General features: G+C 46.7%; 1 protein-coding gene across 3 annotated transcripts in view; it reads right to left on the minus strand.

Moving 5' to 3' along the window:
* The window catches only part of lama3 (laminin subunit alpha 3), a 197,336-nt gene extending 184,163 nt beyond the window's left edge, over nt 1-13,173 (minus strand). For all 3 annotated transcript variants that reach the window (XM_033019527.1, XM_033019528.1, XM_033019526.1), the window contains exons 1-2: nt 12,926-13,173; nt 8,423-8,575 (exon numbers count right to left, since the gene is read on the minus strand). In XM_033019527.1, coding sequence (XP_032875418.1) covers nt 8,423-8,575; nt 12,926-13,171 — 399 coding nt within the window. In that variant the 5' untranslated portion in view covers nt 13,172-13,173. The remainder of the gene's footprint in view (nt 1-8,422; nt 8,576-12,925) is intronic.
* Between the last annotated feature and the right edge of the window lie 7,612 nt (nt 13,174-20,785).

Raw genomic sequence — 20,785 nt, forward strand, 5'->3', positions numbered from 1 at the left:
CGCCTGCTTATCTGCGACATCGAATCGATCTCCCCCATGGTTTGCATCCTCTTCCAGGGTGTGATAAGAACATCTATTGTACTGCCTTCTGACATCTGCTACCTGGGCTGCGCGCTTGAGTTACAGGGAGAGGTTGGGATTTTTGTTATTGAAGCGTAGGAGGCCGAGGTGTACAAAATCATGAGGGGTAAGGATAAAGTGGATGCTCACAGTGTGTGATATATATGTGTGTGTATGAATAGGAAGGAACTGCAGATGTTGGTTTACACCGAAGATAGACACAAAATGCTGGAGTAATGAAGCGGGACAGGCAGCATCCCTCGAGAGAAGGAATGGGTGAGGTTTCAGGTCGAGACCTTTCTTCAGACTGAGTCAGGGGAGTGACAGGTAAAGGTGTGAAAACAACAGTTGATGAACAGCAGACAACGGTCAAGGAAATGTAGAATGGATCATTGTTAGCTGAGGGGAAGGTAACAAGGAGGCACACAATCAGTTCAAACAAACAGGAGCACAGTGAAACTAGTTGGAGAACTAAGGTGGGGGAGGGATGGAGAGAGAAGGAAAGCAAGGGTTACTTGAAGTTAGAAAAATCAATATTCATACCACTAGGTTGTAAATCGCCCGTGAAATATGAGGTGCTTTTCCTCCAGTTTACATGTGGCCTCATTCTGAGAGTGGAGGAGGCCCAGGACAGAAAGGTCAGTATGGGGGGGGTAGACACAAAATGCTGGAGTAACTCAGCGGGAGGCAGCATCTATGAAGACAAGGAATTGGCAACGTTTCAGGTCGAGACCCAATTCCTTCTCACCTGCTGAGTTACTCCAGCATTTTGTGTCTACCTTCGATTTTACCAGCATCTGCAGTTCTTTCTTAAACAAGGACAGTATAAGTGTTTGGCAACCAGGAGATCACGTGGCCCAAGGCAGACTGAGAGGTGTCCAATCCCTGTCCGGTCATGTTTAAGAAGGAACTGCAGATGCTGGAAAATTGAAGGTAGACAAAAATGCTGGAGAAATTCAGCATCTATGAAGAGAAGGAATTGGCGACGTTTGGGTCGAGACCCAATCCCTTCGCTCCATAGATGCTGCCTCACCCTCTGAGTTTCTCCAGCATTTTTATCTACCTCTGTCTGGTTATTGTGGATTGAGATAGCCTTGCATCACTTTGGGTGAGGGAGTTCCAGACAGCTATTGCATGATTTTCTGTCCTGGGCCCAGCATATTGATGCAATCATAAAGAAAGCCCATCACGTCTCTACTTTCTTCGAACTTTGAGGAGATTCGGTACGTTGACAAATACTCTTGAACAGGTGTACGGTAGAGAGCACACTAACTGGTTACATCATGGCCTGGTTCAGCCCCGGAATGAAGGAGACTACAGAGAGTGGTGGACACTGCCCGGTCCGTCATGGGTACTGACCTCCCCACCATCTAAGGGATCTACAAGAGGTGCTGACTCAAAAAAGCAGCCAGCATCATCAAAGACTCACAACACCCTGGCCACGCTCTTATCTTGCTGTAACCATCGGGAAGAAGCCTGAGAATCGTGACCTCCGCGTTCAAGAACAGCATCTTCCCAACAACCATCAGGCTCTTGAACACGGCACAACACTTACCTCAGCAACTATGATCTTCTATGGACTGTCTCTTTGGTAGCACCAATAAGGTTACCAACCATAACTAATGTTTAATTGCATTTTTTATAATTATATTTATCTGTGTGTGTTATCGTGTTATTGTTTCCTGTAGAGCTGCATTAAGTAAGAATGTAATTGCTCTGTTGCCAGTACATAAGACAATTATATGTGTAGAGTGGCGCAGTGGTAGTGTTGCTGCCTTAAAATGCCAGAGACCCAGGTTCGATCCCGACCACGGATGCTGTATGTACAGAGTTTGTACATTCTCCACGCGACTGTGTAGGTTTTCTCTGGGTGCTCTGGGTTCCTCCCACACTTCAAAGACAAACCAGTTTGAAGGTTAATTGGCTTTGGTAAAGATTGTAAATGGTCCTTTGTGTAGAATAGTGCTAGTGTATGGGGGATCACTGGTCAGTGTGCACCCGGTGGTCCAAAGGGCCTGTTTCCACACTGTATCTCTAAACTCTCTTGACTATTAACTGGACCAGTATAACGAAAGACGGACGTGGCTTGGGAAGTGATATACGCTCTGGGATCTGCATTCGGAAATGAAGATAGGGGAAGCACTATAGTTTCAAGAAGGTTATTGAGACTGGGAGAAATATTACAACTAGGAACATCTTCAAATCTTGGCACCAACCAAATTGTAATTACTCTGCAGTGTAAAAACACTTCCATATCCTTGTGGAGGATGTTTCCACTAGTGGGAGAGTCTAGGACCATAGGGCACAGCCTCGGAATAAAAGGACATACCTTTAGAAAGGAGATGAGGAGGAATTTCTTTAGTCAGAAGGTGGCAAATCCGTGGAATTTATTGCCATAGACGGCTGTGGAGCCCAAGTCAATGGATATTCTTAACGCGGAGATTGACAGATTCTTGATTAGTAAGGGTGTCAGGGGTTATGGTGAAAAGGCAGGAGAATGGGGTTGAGAGGGAAAGAAAGATCAGCCATGGCAGAGTAGACTTGATGGGCTGAATTCTAATCCAATTACTAATAAATGGCTCATACAAGTTATGTTCCCACTGTGGCCAGTTCTCAACTTAAAGATAAACTGCTGAAGGAACTCAGCGGGGCATTTAGTGTCTGTGGAGGGAATGGGCAGACTATGTTTTGTATTGAGACCCTTCTTCAGACCGACCATATTCTTCATCAGTCTGAAGAAGGATCCTGTCCATTCACTCCACGTAAACTGCCTGACCTGCTGAATGTGTCCAACACTTTTTTTTTTGCTCAAGTCTAGTATCTGTACAGAGCCTTAGTGAGACCACACCTGGAGTATTGTGTGCAGTTTTGGTCCCCTAATTTGAGGAAGGACATTCTTGCTATTGAAGGAGTGCAGCGTAGGTTTACAAGGTTAATTCCCGGGATGGCGGGACTGTCATATGCTGAGAGAATGGAGCAGCTGGGCTTGTATATTCTGGAGTTTAGAAGGATGAGAGGGCATCTCATTGAAGCATATAAGATTGTTAAGTGCTTGGACACACTAGAGGCAGAAACATGTTCCCGATGTTGGGGGAGTCCAGAACCAGGGGCCACAGTTTAAGAATAAGGAGTGTGCCATTTAGAACGGGGACGAGGAAACACTTTTTCTCACAGAGAGTGGTGAGTCTGTGGAATTCTCTGCCTCAGCAGTGGAGACAGGTTCTCTGGATGCTTTCAAGAGGGAGCTAGATAGGGCTCTTAAAATAGCGGAGTCAGGGGATATGGGGAGAAGGCAGGAACGGGGTACTGATTGTGGATGATCAGCCATGTTCACATTGAATGGCGGTGCTGGCTTGAAGGGCCAAATGGCCTGCTCCTGCACCTATTGTCTATTGTTTATTATCTGCAATTCTTGTGTCTCAACTTAAAGATACCTCTTTACATTCAACGTTTAAAACATGGTCATTGTGTACAAAATCATGAGGGGAACAGAGAGGGTGAATGCACGGTAAGGGAATCAAGAATGAGAGGGCATAAGTTTAAGATGAGAGGAAAAATATTTAATAGGAACCAGAGTTTAGTTTAGAGACACGCCGTGGAAACAGGCCCTTCGGCCCACCAAGTCTGTGCCAACCAGTGATCACCCGTACACTAGGTCTATCCTACACGCTAGTGACAATCTGCAGAAGTCAAGTAACCTACAAATCCACATGTCTTTGGAATGTGGTAGAAAACCGGAGCAACGTCCAAACTCTATACATAAAGGACCCAAGGTCAGGATTGAACCTGGGTCTCTAGCGCTGTGAGGTAGTGGCTCTACCACTGTGCCATCGTGACACACAAAGGGTTAATTATTTCACACAGGGGGTGGTGGGTGGCTGTCCGAGGAAGTGATTGAACAAGGTATAATAACAACATTTAAAAGACATTTGGACGGGTACATGGACAGGAAAGGTTTAGAGCGATTTGGGGCACTAAGATTTTTATTAGTTTGGTGACACCGCATGAAGCTGAGATGATGAAACGGGGGATGCAGACCAATCTGAACAGAGAGAATACTGAGGCATTTAATCTTAATTGTTACGTTTCATGCAATATTTATGAACAAAAGGTCCATCAATAAGATAGGAAATGCTATCATGTTCTAATAAATGTACCGGTTTTTTTACATAACAGTCTAGGAAACGAGATAAAAGCAAACAATCTATTGCTGGAGGAACTCAGCTGGTCAGGCAAACATGACCTCTGGTTCTTGATTCCCCTAAAAAAGACTGCATTCCCCTTGTGATTTTACGCACCCCTATTTGAACACCCCTCATCTCCCGGGCTCTGAGTCCCAGCCTTCCCTGTTTAAGAATAAGGGGCAGACCATTTAGGACCGGGATGAGGAAAGACCTTTTCACCCAGAGAGTTGTGGATCTGTGGAATTCTCTGCTACAGAATGCAGTGGAGGCCAATTCACTGGATGTTTTCAAGAGAGAGTTAGATATAGTTCTTAGGGCTAAAGGAATCAAAGGGTATGGGGAGAAAGCAGGAGCTGGTACTGATTTAGGATGATCAGCCATGATCATATTGAATGGCAGTGCTGGCTCAAAGGGCCCAATGGCCTACTCCCTCACCTATTTTCTATGTTTTCCAACCTCTCCCTGGACTTCCACCAGTTATTAGTTTCTTGCACAAGATTACAGCACCATCAGTCTCTGGTGTCTCCAAAAGAGACAAAACAGTGTTTTGTTTAGTGGGGTGGAATTTGAGGAGAAACTAAACCAACAGTTCTAATAACGTATAAACAATGCAGAAAAATTCTAAATTCTCCGGAGAGATATCTGCACTGAAGCAGATAAAATCTTTCACAATGGTTGACAGGGTGGATGCTGAGATGGTGTTTTCCTTAGTGTCTAGAACACCCCTAAGCATTCTGCGCTAATAATAATAAAGTCCTAGTCTGTCCAATCTCTCCCTATAGCATGCGCTCAAGTCCTGGCAATATCCTTGTAAATCTTCTCTGCACCCTTTCCAGCTTAATGACATCCTTCAAGGTGCCTAAAACTGAACACAGTACTCCGTGCAGCCTCGCCAATGTTGAGTTTGGAGACACAGTGCGGAAACAGGCCCTTCGGCCCACCGAGACCAGCGATCACCCCGTACACTAACACTACCCCTTCAAGAATATGGGATAAGCCATTTAGAACGGAGATGAGGAAACACTTTTTCACACAGAGAGTTGTGAGTGTGGAATTCTCTGCCTCAGAGGGCGGTGGAGGCCGGTTCTCTGGATACTTTCAAGAGAGAGCTAGATAGGGCTCTTAAAGATAGCGGAGCCATGGGATTTGGGGAGTAGGCAGGAACGGGGTACTGATTGAGGATGATCAGCCATGATCACATTGAATGGCAGTGCTGGCTCGAAGGGCCGAATGGCCTACTCCTGCACCTATTGTCCATTGTCTATCCTATACACAAGGGATAATATACTATTTTTACCAAAGCCAAATTAACCTACAAACTTGAGGTAGACACAAAATGCTGGAGTAACTTAGCGGGTGAGGCAGCATCTATGGAGAGAAGGAATTGGCGACGTTTCTGGTCTCGACATTGGGATAACATAGAACAAGTGTGAAAGGGTGATCGATGGACAGCATGGACTTAGAGCTGAAAGGCCTGTTTCCATGCTGTATCTTTCAATCAAAGCAATCAGTCAGTTACTGCTGGAATCTTGTATTCCTTCTATAAAAACTCCTCCTTACTTTGAACACTGCGCCTTCCAAATCTGCCCCTTAACCCTTCCATGGAAAGCATCCACAGCGTCTCCAGACTCTAGGAGACTCAACAACTAGAGAATGGTCCTGACCTCCCATCTAACTCATTGGAGACCTTCAGACCATCATTAATCAGCCTTAACTGGACTTTATCTTGCACTAAACATTATTCCTTTTATCCTGCATCTGTACAGTGTGAATGACTTGATTGTAATCATGTAGTCTTTTTGCCGACTGGCTAGCACACAACAAGAAGCTTTTCACTGTACCTTGGTGCACGTAACAATAATAAACTAAACTAGACACATGTCAATAACTAAACTAAACAAAGAACTGAAGCTCCTCGTCCCTGGGGCCATTCTGTAAGTGTTGCATGAACGTCCTGTCGCAGAGACCTACAGCACCAAAACAGGCCACCCGTTGATGCCAACTATCAAGCACTCAAAACTCATCCCATTTATCAGTGCTTGGTCCATAGCTCCCTTTGCCTTGGACATTCAAATTCCTTGTCCCAGATGCTACTTAAATATTATGAGAGTCTCTGCCTCCACCACCCACTCAGTGGGTTCCAACAGCCCGCTTCTATTAAAAAAATAATTCTCTAATTCCGCCATCCATCAAAATCCAAGCTCTCATTTTAGACTCTTTGTGGCAATGTTTCTACTATCTACCCTGTCTATCCTCCATCAGGGTTCTCTTAGTCTACTTGTCTCGAAGGAAAGATAATCCCGCGATCCCAGTTTCTCCTCATTGTAATTGGCATGGCACAATGGCTCAGCGGGTAGAGCTGCTGCCTCATTGGATCTCGGGCACTGTCTATGCGTGGAGTTTGCACGTTCTCACTGTGACCGTGTGGGTTTCCTCCGGGTGCTCCGGTTTCCTCCCACATCCCAATGACGTGCGGATTTTTAAGTTAATTGGCCTCTGTAAATTGTCCCTAGTGTGTAGGGAGTGGATGAGAAAGTGGGGTAGGGTAAACTTTAGACTTTAGAGATACAGCACGGAAAGCGACCCTTCGGCCCACACGAATCAGCGATAACCCTGTACACCAACACTATCCCACACAGTAGGGACAATTTACAATTTCACCTAAGCCAATTAACCAACAAACCTGTACATCTTTGGAGTGTGGAAGGAAACTGGTGCACCCGGAGAAAACCCACAAGGTCACAGGATGAATGAGCAAACTCCACACAAAGACAAGACACAATATCAGGATCAAACCCTGCTGTTTGGCACTGTGAGACAGCAGCTCTACCATCTGTGCTGTTGCAAAGCTATAGAATCAGATACAATTATGACTTTTAAAAGACTTTTAGACAAATTTATGGATAGGTAGGGCTTAGAGGAATACGGGTCAAATGCAGGCAAATGGGGCAGTAGACCAACTTGGTCAGCACGGACAAAGTGGGCCAAACTTCCTATTTCTGTGCTACAGAGGTCAAGGACCACTCGGTCATCCCGTCTTCTCCCCTCTCTTATCGAGGAGATGATACAAAAGTTCAAAGACCAGGACTGCACACTCTATACCTCATTCAGCTCCCAAAGCCTTTCATAGAACAGGAATAGGCCCTTTGACCTACCATCTCTGGGCTGAACATGATGCCAAGGCCATCACTTATCTACCTGCACATGAGTCATAGGTAACGGCGCTCCCGTGAGGGCGGCGGGGCTGAGACGCTCCCGTGAGGGCGGCCCGGCTCGAGGGTGGAACGGCGCTCACGTGAGGGCGACCCTCAGCGCAGAGGGAGAAGAGGAGGGAAGAGACAACAGCCCTAAGATTTATGCCTCCATCACAGTGAGGAGGTGCTTGGTGGACTCACTGTGGTGGATGTTAATTTGTGTTTACTGTCTGTTCTGTTGTTTATTATTGTATGTATGGCTGCAGGTAATGACATTTTGTTCAGACCGTAAGGTCTGAATGACAAATAAAGGATCTAATTCTAATATCCTTCCATTCTCTGCATATCCATGTGCCTATCTAAAAAATCTCTTAAATGCCACTAACTTATCTACCTCAACCACCACCCCCAGCAACACATTACAGGCACCCACCACTCCCCGTGTAAAAAACGTGCCCACCACATCTCCTTTAAACTGTGCCCCTCTCATCATAAAGCTATGTTTAGTTTAGTTTAGTTTAGAGATACACTGCAGAAACAGGGCCTTCAGCCCACCGAGTCCACGTCGACCAGTGATCCCCGCACACTAACACTATCCCACACACACACTCGGGATAATTTAGAATGATACCAAGCCAATTAATTTACAAACCTATACATCTTTAGTGTGGGAGGAAACCCCAGCACCCGGGGTAAACCCACGCAGGTCACTGGGAGAACGTACAAACTCTGTACAGACAGCACCCGTAGCAGGATCGAACCCGGGTCTCTGGCGCTGTGAGGCAGGGGCCATCGTGCCGTCAATGCCATCTAGTATTTGACAATTCCACCTTGGCAAAAACTATCTGGCTGTCTACCCAATCTATGCCTCTCATAATTTTATATATGGTATATATGAAGTGATGAGTCTGAATAAATGTTACTGAGAAAACAACACATGCCTACACCAGTGATGAATAGATATCTCCAGAGATCGGTACTGACCTGTCCGAAGTTCAGGGTGACGTTAATCTTGTTGTACTGGAGTCCGCGGGACAGGGGTGGACTCTGCCACCACCGCTCCGTCCCATCAATGGCATTGGCGATCCCGTGGGCTTTATACGCATCGTCAGACAAGCAGTGATCGCAGAACTGCCCCTGGAAGGGAGAGAATTCAGGGGTACATGTAAAATGTTAATGTCAATCATACAGACCAGACTCCCCACCATTGTCTCCATCTATACCTCACGCTGCCTTGGGAAAGTAGCCATAATCAAAGACTTGGGTTTTCTCCGGGTGCTCTGATTTCCTCCATCATTCCAAAGACGTGTGGGTTGTAGGTTAATTGGCTTTGGCAACATTATAAATTGTCCCTAGTATGTAGAATAGTACTAGTGATTGGTCAGGGTGATTGCATGGTCGGCGAGGACTCAGTGTGCAGATTCGCCTGTTTCTGCGCTGCATCTCTAAAGGCTTATGTCTAAAGACGCCATGTATTGCAGGTTTGCTGGGTTTTTTATCTGTACTTTCTCTCTCACTGTAATACTCTAACAGTAACACTATATAATACCACTCTGATATTGTTCTCGTTGCTTTATCTGTTGTACTTGTGTATGGCTTGATTGTACTCATGTATGGTATGGTTTGAGTGGACAGCAAAGTTTTTCACTCTATTTTGCTACATGTGACAATAATGAACCAATACCAAAAGGACTGAACAGTGAATATTCCTCTCATTGTGCATCCAGCATAGGAAGGTGGCAATTAAATAAATGATCACCCACAACCTCAGTGAATTATGTTCAGTTTTGGTCATCCTGCTATGGGAAAGATGCCATTAAGCTGGATAGAGCGCAGAGAAGATTTACGAGGCTGCTGCCTAGACAAGGGCCTGAGCTACAGGGAGAGGTTGAGTAGGTTGGCTCTTTATTCCTTGGAGCGCAGGAGGCTGAAGGGTTATCTTATAGTTGTATAAAATCATGAGGGGAGTAGATAGAGTGAATGCAGAGTTTTTTCCCCAAGGGTAGGGAAATCAACAACTAGCAGGCATAGGTTTAAGGTGAGAGGGGACAAAATTAAATATCTGAGGGGCATCTTTTTCACACAGAGGATAGTGGGTATATGGGCTGAGCTGCCACAGGAGGTAGTGGAAGCAGGTACTATAACAACATTTAAAATACAGTTGGATGGAGAGTAGAGATTTAGAAGCAAATGGGCCAAATGGAGGCACATGGAACTAGTTTAGGTGGGGCATCATGGTCCCCGTGGACGAAGGGCCTTGCTGTATGACACTATGACTAATGGTACAGCAGGAATGGCAGGAGCTGAGTGGCCTTCTCCTCCTCCTTTCCGCACGTGCTTATGTTACGAGTATTTACACTTGGATCGTTGCCCACTGTAATAGAGTGCCAGAAGCTAAAACACAAGCAGTAAACACTTCTAAAGCACGTTAACATATTTCAAAGGCCTCTCCGGGCCTGCTTCAAATTGCAAACGTCACTGCTGAGTAGATCAGCAGTTCCGAAGGTAATGAAGAAAAATGAGTTAAGTTATTGGTTGTAATTTTGACCGCTTGTGCTGAAAACAACTAACTATGTGGCAAAAATGTAGACACAAGGAAGTGCAGATGCTGGAATTTTGATCAAAACACGATGTGCTGGAGTGACTCAACGGGTCAGGGAACAAGTATACACATATCTGCCATTTAATTTTCTCTTGGCACGGAGTGCGGCACAGCGGCACAGCTGTAGAGTTGCTGCCGTACAGCGCCAGAGACCTGGGATTGATCCTGACTATGAATGCTGTCTGTACAGAGTTTGTACGTTCTCCATGTGACCGCGTGGATTTTCTTCGGGTGCTCCGGTCTCCTCCCACAGTCCAAAGACATACAGGTTTGTAGGTTAATTGGCTTCAGTAAAGATTGTGAAATTGTCCCTAGTGTGTAGGATAATGCTAATGCACAGCGATCACTGGTCGGCGCAGACACGGTGGGCCGAAGGGGCTGTTTCCGCGTTGTATCTCTAACCTAAACTAAACACCATTCAGTCTATTGAAAGGTGCTGACTTGAAACATAGTCTGTCCATTCCCCCCACAGATGCTGGCGATATGCAGAGTACTGCCCTGCCGACTACAAATTCACAAGGTTCAGAAGGCTGGCTGACCTGCTGGGTTCCTTGAACACCTTGTGTTTACCTGTCTGATAATAATGCATGACAATCTTACTGGGGGTTTCACCAGCAGTTTCTCGATCTGAAACATCACCCATTCCTTCTCTCCAGAGATGCTGCCTGTCGTGTTTCATTACTCCAGCTTTTCATGTCTATCTTCAGTCATTTGAATGCCCAGAAACGGAGGCTTCAGAAAGTGGATACAAGGAACTGAGGATGCTGGTTTACAAAAAAAAGACAGAAGATGCTGGAGCAACTCAGCAGGTCAGGCAGCAACTCTGGAGAACATGGATAGGTGACGTTTCATGTTGGGACTCTTCTTCAAACTGGCCCGACCCATAAGGTCACCCTTCCTTTATCTCCAGGATGCTGTCTGAGCCATTCAGTTACTCCAGCACTTTGTGTCTATCTTTGGTATAAACCAGCATCAATTGTTATTCATTTCTACAAGGAGATGATGGATATTTGGGTGTTGCAAAATTGACTCTTGCAGCAATGGCCTGGATCTAGTCTGAAATCCTGCAGAAAGTGGTAGACACTGCCTAATCCATCACAGGAACTGACCTCCACACCATTGAAGGGATCTATAAAAGGTGCTTCCTCAAAAAGGCAGCCAGTATCAAAGACCCACACCACCCTGGTCACGCTCTCATCCCACAGCTTGAACCATCCTACCAGCATCTAGAAGCAGTCCTGAACTACTACCTATCTTATTGGAGAACATGGATTATCTCTGATCACACTATATTGTCTTTATCTTGTACTAAGTGCTATTCACGTTATTCCCTTTCCTTTATCATGTATCTGTACACTGTGGGCGACTCGATTGTAATCATGTATTGTCTTTCCATTGACTGGATAGTACGAAACAAAAGCTTTACACTGTACCTCGGTACACGTAACAATAAACTAAACTCAAACTCATGAGCCTGTGTTCGCAGCAGCCATCAGGCTCTGGAACGCTGCACAGCGCTAACCTCCTCCTCGCACTTTGGACAGCACATTTAACTCAGGAAATGACTCAGGGTGTATTGAAGAAGCATTAAACGAAACATTAAAAGATTAGATCGCAAGTCAACTTGTTGGATGGATGACTAAAGGATTAGTCATAGAGGTTAGCTATTTCAGAGAAAGAACAGTACAGCACAGGCACAGGCCCTTTGGCCCACAATGCTGGTGCCGAACACAAGACCTAGTTAAACTAATCTTCTCTGTCTGCACATGATCCCTCTGTTCCCTGCATATCCATCTGCCTTTCTAAAAGCCACTATCCTATCAGCTTCCTCCCTGGCAGCACGTTTCAGACGCCCACCACTGTCTGTGTAAATATAAAGGAATGACCACAGGTAACCAAAACTGGACACAATTCTCCCCGTGCAATCTCACCACTGTCTTGTACAACTGCAACACAATGTCTCAACTTCTAAACTGTGTAGGGAGGAACTGCAGAAGGCTGGTTTAAACCAAAGTTACACACAAAAAGCTGGAGTAGCTCAGCGGGGCAGGTAGCATCTCTGGAGAAAAGGAATAGGTGACAGTTTCGGGTCTGGACCCCTCTTCAGACTAAAGACTGTCTGTCTGTTTTAAACTCAATACCCAGTCTGATGAAGCCTTCTTCATCATCCTATTTAGCAGCAATGCTACTTTCAGAGACACCTCCCTCCCTCTCATTCACACACTCACTCCCTCCCATTCACGCACACACACACACTCCCTATCACTCACTCTCCCTCAAACTTCCTTCCCACACTCACACTCCCTCACAACTCCCTCACACACACTCCCTCTCACTCACTCACACACACACTCTCAAACACATACCCTCACACACACACACACTCTCACACACACACTTGCACACTCACACTCTCACACACCCACACCCTCTCACACACTCTCACACACACTCTTACTAACACATATTCTCTCCCTCTCACTCACTCGCACACATCTCCCTTCCACTAACTTACGCTCCCACACACACTCCCTCTCACTCACACGCATTCATGAACACACACCTTCTTACTCATCTCATACATTCCATACATACGTCCTCCCTCCCTCTGTCTCTCTTACACCCTCCCTCACACTTCCTCCTTCTCCCTCCCTCATACACACTCCATACCTCTCAACACACCCACACACAATCACTGACACACTCACTCCTTCACACACGCACACTGCCTCACACTCCCTCTCCCTCCTCGCCAAGCTGCCCTCCACGACCACCACCACCCCCCTCACTCGGGCAAAACTGCAGCCCGGGCTCCCTCCTCCCACACACAGACACGGATCGCGGGTGCCGGCTACTCGGCCCCTCGGCTCCCCGGGCCGGGGTACCTGGATGGTGTGGCCGGACAGCCCTGCGGCCGGTCCTCCCACCAGCTTGCAGTAGAGGTCGGGCCGGGGCCGGCGCGATGCATCCAGCCCGCAAGTAGCCGTGGCGCTGATCTCCGCCGCCTTCGCAATGTTCATGTAGGGAGGGTGCAGACTCAGGCCATTCACACGGTCCGCCGTCCCCTGGCTCCTAACCCACTGCAGGAGCGCAGCCCAGAGCAGCAAACCTGCCCTCGACCCTCTCGCCATCTTCCCAGTCACCGAACTCCCTCCCTCCCTCCCACCTCCCTCTCTCTCTCTCTCCCACACCCCTCCTCTGCCCAGGAACCGAAACGCGAGGAAATCCTGGCTCAATCATTGTTCCAGACTTCTAAATATAGAAACCTGCTTTCAAAAAGAAATACCCTCCTTGGAACTTACACATTAAGTTAAATTAATCATTTGCCAGACTTGTGATAAAGTCATTTGTTTTTCTCATTTATAACAGTGCAATATTATAGGCAAACATGCCGAATTAAATGCAGACGCGTTGAATTAAATGTAAACTTGCTGAATAAGGTTGATGTTAAATTATTAGCAGAGCGAGTTGGCTTGGGCACAGATTCACACACAGAGAATGCGTGTGAGAGCGAAGTGGGTGAAAGCCGAGATTTGTTCTTTCTGCGAAGTGTTTTTTTTGTTTTTGTTTTAAGAGCAAATTCCTTCTGGCTGGAGAACTTCGCCGTGACAACAGCAGCTCTCTCCCTCGTCAAAAATATATTGAAAGTTGTCGTTGTGAGAAACCTCGGTGAGTCTGTGCACACCTTGGCGGTGGACCAGTGTGTGAAATCCAGGAATACAACTCAATGTTCAAGTCACGCTGCCTCACATTATTTGGTTACAAACCCCCTCTTTCCAGTAAACACACTTTTGCACGTACACTGGGCGCGGAGATCATAGAAGCGTACAGCACAGGATCAGGCCCTTCGGCCCACAAGAGAGTCAAAAGAAGGGTCTCGACCCGAAACGTCACCGATTCCTTCTCTCCAGAGATGCTGCCTGTCCCGAGTTACTGCAGCATGTTGTGTCTACCTTCGGCCCACATGATGCCAAGTTAAACTAATCTCTTCTGTCTTGCCTGTACATGATCTATATCCCCCCCCCCCCCCCCCCATATCCATTTTTCGTTATTGTTACATGTGCAAACGCAGAGTGAAATTCTTTTCTTACCCACAGTTCACGAAGTGTTGCCATACCTAAGCACAATCCCCGATATATAACGTCTACAGAAATAGTCCACTGATCCTGCATGCAAGAGGTGCCAGGTTTTGGTGCCATTTTAAGCCCCACTGTACGACCCTAATGGCCTCCTAAATACCACTATATATATCTGCCTCCACCACCATCCCTGGCAGCGAGTTTCAGGCACCCACCACTCTGTGTAAAAAAAAACTTGTCCCACACATCTCCTTAAAATTTCCCCCTCTGAACTTAAAGCTGTGCACTCTAGACTTTGACATTTTTTAAATGGGGAAAAAGGTTCTGACTGTCAATCCTATCTACGCACCTCATAATTTTAGTTTCAGATTTAATTTTAGCTTATTGTCACGTGTACCGAGGTGCAGTGAAAAGCTTTTGTTGCCTGCTAACCAGACAATGGAAAGACAACACATGATTACAATCGAGCCGTCCATTGTACAGATATACAAGGGAATAACAGTTAGTGCAAGATAAAGCCAGTAAAGTCTGATCAAAGATAGTCCGAGGGTCACCAATAAGGTAGATAGTAGTTCAGAACTGAAGATAGACATAAAATGCTGGAGTAACTCAGCGGAACAGGCAGAATCGCTGGATAGAAGGAATGGTGACATTTCAGATCTCTAGTTGCGGTCAGATGGTTCAGCTGCCTGATAACAGGAGGTACACAAAAATGCTGGAGAAACTCAGCGGGTGCAGCAGCATCTATGTAGCTGAGGAAATAGGCAACGTTTCGGGCCGAAACCCTTCTTCAGACTGCTCTAGATGTCAGCTGATCTACATCGGTGAGACCAAGCGGAGGCTGGGCGATCGCTTCGCCGAACACCTCAGCTCGGTCCGCAATAACCAAGCTGACCTCCCGGTGGCTCAGCACTTCAACTCCCCCTCCCATTCCCCATCCGACCTCTCTGTCCTGGGTCTCCTCCATGGCCAGAGCGAGCAACACCGGAAATTGGAGGAACAGAGCCTCATATTCCGCTTGGGGAGTCTGCATCCTGCGAAATCAAGGTATGCCTGATAACAGCCTCTCTGAATCTGGATGTGTGTGTTTTCACACTTCTATCTCTTTTACATAATTCTATCAGGTTTCCCCTTAACTTCCGTCACTCTAGAGAAAACAATCCGAGGACGGGTGATTGTCAATCCAAGTTTAAGAGGAATTAATCTCTGGATTGTGGGTGGCTGTGCTTGCAAACACTAAATATTTCCCTGGGATTGAATATGTAAAGGGAAATTTAGCAGAAGACCATCTTCACAGGGTGCTAGTACAGGCGTGATGGGCCAAATGTCAGATTTGGCACAATGTGCCCCAATTTTGAACTGTCTCTTGTCATCCTTAAAACAAGATTGTATCTTGTCACGTGAAACTAAAAAAAGGAGAGCTGCCAACTGCACAGTGTCAATGGACCTTTTGTTTTCAAATGTTGAGTTTAGTTTAAATGTTCTTAATTCATAAAAATGTCTGGGCTATATAACTACAGAGAATTCAAGACAACATTTTTGTAACAAATAATTATTCCATTACTTAACATTACCATGTCCTTGGTTATCAGAAGTTTGCAAACGTAGAATTAATAGTTCATGGGGTTTTAAGACAATTTTATTTTGTTTAAGCTGGCAGAGGCCTTTGGCTTTGGTCACCCTGGTTCAGGAATGATGCCACAAAGTTGGAAATTCAGAGAAGATTTATGAGGATATTGCCAGGACTCAAGAGCTGAGCTATAGGGAGAAGTCAGGCAGGCTAGGAGTTTCTTCCTTGGAGAGCAGGAGGCTGAGGGGTTATCTTATAGAGGGGAATAGATAGGGTGAATGCACAGAGTCTTTTTGCTAAGGTTTTAAAAAATGTGGAAAACCATCCCTAGCTCCTGGGGTGAAAGCCAGTGGGATTGTAAAATCATGAGGGGAATAGATAGGGTGAATGCACAGTCATTTTCCCAAGGTAGGGGAATCAAGAACCAGAGGTCATAGGTTTGAGGTGAGAGGAGAAAGATTTATATAGGAACCTGAAAGGCAACTTTTTCATACAGAGTGTGGTGGGTATATGGAAGGAACTGCCAGAGGAAGCTGTTGAGGCATGTACAATAACAAAATGTAAAAGATATTAGGACAGAGGGATATGGGCCAGATGCAAACAAACGGGACTAGCTTGGATGGGGCATGTTGGTTGGCATGGATTAGCATAGAACACTACAGCACAAGAACAGGCCCTTCAGCCCATAATATCTGTGCCAAATTTAGATATCAAGACCAATATCTGCCTGCACATAATCCATATCCCTCCATTCCCAGCCTGTCTGAAAGCCACTTAAATGCTCCTGTTTTATCTGCCTCCACCACCGTCCCAGGCAATACGTTCCAGGCCCCCACAACCCTCTGTGTAAAAAACTTGCCCCACACATCTCCTTTAAACTTTCCCCCTCTGATCTTAAAGCTATGTTCTCTAGTATTAGACATACCTCCCTCTCTAAAAAAGGTTCTGACTGTCTACCTATGCCTTATAATTGTATTTGTAGCGAATATCCTCTAATCCAGGCATCATTCTGGTAAACCTCCTCTGCACTCTTTCCATAGCTTCCACATCCTTCTTGTAATGGGACCACCAGAACTACACGTAATACTCTAAATGTGGTCTAACCAAAGTCCTATAAAGCTGCTTCATGACTTCTTGACTCTTACACACTTGCCTTGACTAATGAAGGACCTCTTTACCACTTTATCTACTTGTGTTCCCACTTTCAGGGAGTTGCTGCCTTATTGTGCCATAGACCAGGGTTCGATCCTGAGTCGACCCGAAACATCACCTATTCCTTTTCTCCAGAGAATCCGCCTGACCCGCTGAGTTACTCCAGCATTTTGTGTATATCTTTGGTGAACGGGTGATCGATGGTCAGTGCGGACTAGGTGGGCTGATGGGGCTGTTTCCATACTCTGTTTTTCAATCAATCAAAACTTCAATCAACTCCCCTTTGACACATTTTCTCTAACCTATATTCAAACCTGACTTTCTCTCAGTATGTGTGGCAGGATCACCAGCTACTGGTTCGCCCAGCCCTGTAACTCTACGCAGACACATTCTGCTGGTCATATTGTTTCTTTAATAAACCTCTCTTCAACATTCCCAACAGGTGCCAGCCAAGAATGGACATGGTCTGCAGGGACAGGGCAGCAGGGTTTCCAAATGGCTGGGGGATGGGCAGGGGGGAGGGGCCGGGGGGACCTGGAGATTCCTGGAATATTGCAACGCAGTACGAGATCAAATCTCAGCCTTGCACCCCGACTGTTCAGCAATTTCAAGGCATCTGTGCTGGCGAATCATCCTGTCTGCAGTGTCAACATCGGCAGCTTATAGAGCATAGAACTACGCAATGGTACAGTGGTCGAGTTGCTGCCTTACAGTGCTAGAGACCCGGGTTTGATCCTGACTGCGGGTGCTGTCTGTACAGAATTTGTACGTTCTCCCCGTGACAGCATAGGGTTTCTCCGGGTGCTCCAGTTTCCTCTCACACTCCAAAGATGTACAGGTTTGTAAGTTAATTGGCTTCTGTAAAATAGTAAATTGTCCCAAGTGTGTAGGGTACTGCTAGTGTACAGGGTGATTGCAGGTCAGCGCAGATTCGGTGGGCCAAAGGGCCTGTTTCCATGCTGTATCTCTAAAGTCTGAAATGTAGGAACAGGCTCTTCAGCCCATAATGTCTGTGCTGACCATGATACTAGGTTAAACTAACCCTCTTTGCCTGCATGTGATCCAGATCCCTCCATTCCCTGCACCTCCTCATGGGCCTAACTAAAAACCTCTCAAGAGCCACTATCATGTAAGCCTCCACCACCACCCCTGGCAGCGCGTTCTAGGCACCACCATCGTCTGGGTAAAAAAAACCTCATCATACCATACATGAGTACACCAGATAGTGCAAAAGAGAAAATAATTAGGGCAAAATATAGTATTATAGAGAAAGTGCCGGTGAAAGAATAAAATTCAATGGCCACAACAAGGTAGTTTGGAAGATTAGGTTTTCATCCATAAAGTATGAGAGTCTGTTAAAAGAAGCTGTTCCTGAATCTGGTAGCATATACTTTCAAGTTTTGTAACTTCTGGCCAACAGGAGGGGGGCGAAGGATTGACCAGGGCGTGAGTGGTCCTTGATTATGTTGCCTGCTTTCCTGAATACATTCAGTTGTGTTGAAGTGAAAATTCAACATGCATTGGTCATGGAGACATATAACGTGAAAACAGGCCCTTCGGATCAACCAGCTCACGCCGACCAACATCCCATCTACACTAGTCCCACCTGCCTGTGTTTGGCCCATATCCCTCCAAACCCATCCTATCCTTGTACCTGTCTAAATGTTTCTTAAACGTTATGATAGTACCTGCCTCGACTACCTCCTCCAGCTGCTCGTTCCATACCCACCACCCTTTGTGTAAAAGAGTTACCCCTCAGCAGGGGCGGAAAATCCGGGGGGGCCAGAGGGGACACGTCCCCCCCCATGTTTTAAGAGATGGGGGACATCCCCCCCAAGTTTTTGTCATCCGGATTTTAAAACCCGGTGAAATCTCCGCTTTCTGCGAGACAGTGGCGGTTGGACTGCTGATCAAGGGCGCCGATTGGACGAGAGACGTCGGTCAGCAGGCAATGGGGGCGGGACATGATGATTCAGCGCGATCATTGGAGGAGGGAGGAGTGGGGGGGGGGGTGGGTGGGACTGAGGATAAAGTGCGATGATTGGAGGAGGGAGGCATGGCACAGACCTGCGCCTCATCCGCAGCCAGGATCGATCCCGGCCGGGTCTCCGGCGCGGTCCCCCCCCCCCCCCTCAGGTTCCTATTAAATCTTTCCTCCCTCACCTTAAACCTATGTCCTCTGCATCTTGAACTCGGCCTTTGAAGGATTCATTAGCTAGCTCTCATCTCTGGCTTTTATGTTTTGTTTTTGATTCGCTCACTGTTTTGGGAATGATTACAACCGTGGCACAGTTGTCTGCTTCCCCTTCGTAGACAGGCTTCACCGTAAAGCCTAACAATCAGCAGAGAAGGGACGGCACAACCTGCCCTGTTTGCCTTTGGTTACCGTTAATTATCGAGCAGAGTTGGGTCTGGTTGTTGGTGGATAGCCCTTCTGGCGCAGCTGAAGCAGCACTGGTCACTTCCTTATTTGTTTTTGGATTTGGGAAGGAATCAAGCAGCTTGGCATAGCCTGGGATGTGAAAGACTCGAGTACTTTAGACTTTAGAGATACAGCGTGGAAACAGGGCTCTACGGCTCACCACGTCCGTGCCGACCATCGATCACCCGATCGCACTCGCGGTATCCTACACACTAGGGACAATTTACAATTTTACCAAAGCCAATTAATCTACAAACCTGCACATCCTTGGAATGTGGGAGGAAACCGTAGTATCCGGAGAAATCACATGCGGTCACAGGAAGGACTTACAAACTCCATGCAGGCAACACCCATGGTCAGGTTCAAACCCGGGTTTCTGGCACTGTAAGGCAGCAACACCTCCGCTATGCCACTGTGACGCCCATAATCAGTGGCCAGTGAGATAATGAGGGGTGTTTATCAATGTCCAGGACATCAACAGCTCAACACAACTTCTTTCAACTCTTGCCGCTTCTTAAAGCATAGAACATAGAACAGTACGCCACTGGAATCCATGTATATTTACGTTAAAAAACACAAGGTGCTGGAGTAACTCAGCTGGTCTGGCAGCATATGTGGAGAACATGGATAGGGGCTGCACAGTGGCACGGTGATAGAGTTGCTATCTTACAGCGCTAGAGACCTGGGTTTAATCCTAACCACGAGTTCTGTCTGTAGGGAGTCTGCAGTCTTCTTGTGACCCTATGGGTTTTCTCATGGTGGTCCATTTTTATCCCACATTCCAAAGACATGCGGGTATTTAGGTTAATTGGCTTCTGTTAAAAATAGTTATCCCTAGAGTATAGGATAGAACTGAAGTATCGGTGATCGCTGGTAGGCATGGACTCAGTAGGCCGAAAGGCCTGTTTCCACGCTACATCTCTAAACTAAACAAGACATTTTGGATCAGAATCCTTCATCATTTTGAGTTACACCAGTGTCTTTTTTTGTCAACCAGCATCGGAAGTGACCTGTGTCTACATGTATATCCAAGTCCTTTATATACATCATATTCCTGAGGAGGCGCTGTCCTGTACGGCTGCCTGTCCTGCAGCTGTCCGTTTTTTTCACTTCTTTTTTATTATTTTTTGTACGTTAAAGTGTGTAGTCGGGGAGTCTAATCTTTTTATGTGTGGGGGGTGGTGGGGGGGAAGGGGGAAACTGCTTTTTCAAGTCCCTACCTGGTCGGAGAGGCTGCCTTCCTCCGAGCAGCACCTTCGACCTGTCCTCGCGGCCTACCAGCGGGTCCTGGAGCGACGTTTCCTGAGGGGACCTGGCCAGAACCTCGGCTTTGGCGGCGGCACAGCGCTGGAGCGCTATTGCGGAGCGGGCGATGCCTTTCCTGGGTCGCCGCGCTGGAACTCCAGTATGCTGGGACCGCCGATGAAAACATTGTGGAGCCGCGGTTCTGTGGAGCGGCCAGCTGCGGCGCTGAACTTTACATCCCGGAGCCTGGAATCTCTCGCCGAGATCGCCAGTGTGT

This window comes from Amblyraja radiata, chromosome 4 (assembly GCF_010909765.2).
Source record: "Amblyraja radiata isolate CabotCenter1 chromosome 4, sAmbRad1.1.pri, whole genome shotgun sequence".
NCBI lineage: Eukaryota > Metazoa > Chordata > Chondrichthyes > Rajiformes > Rajidae > Amblyraja > Amblyraja radiata.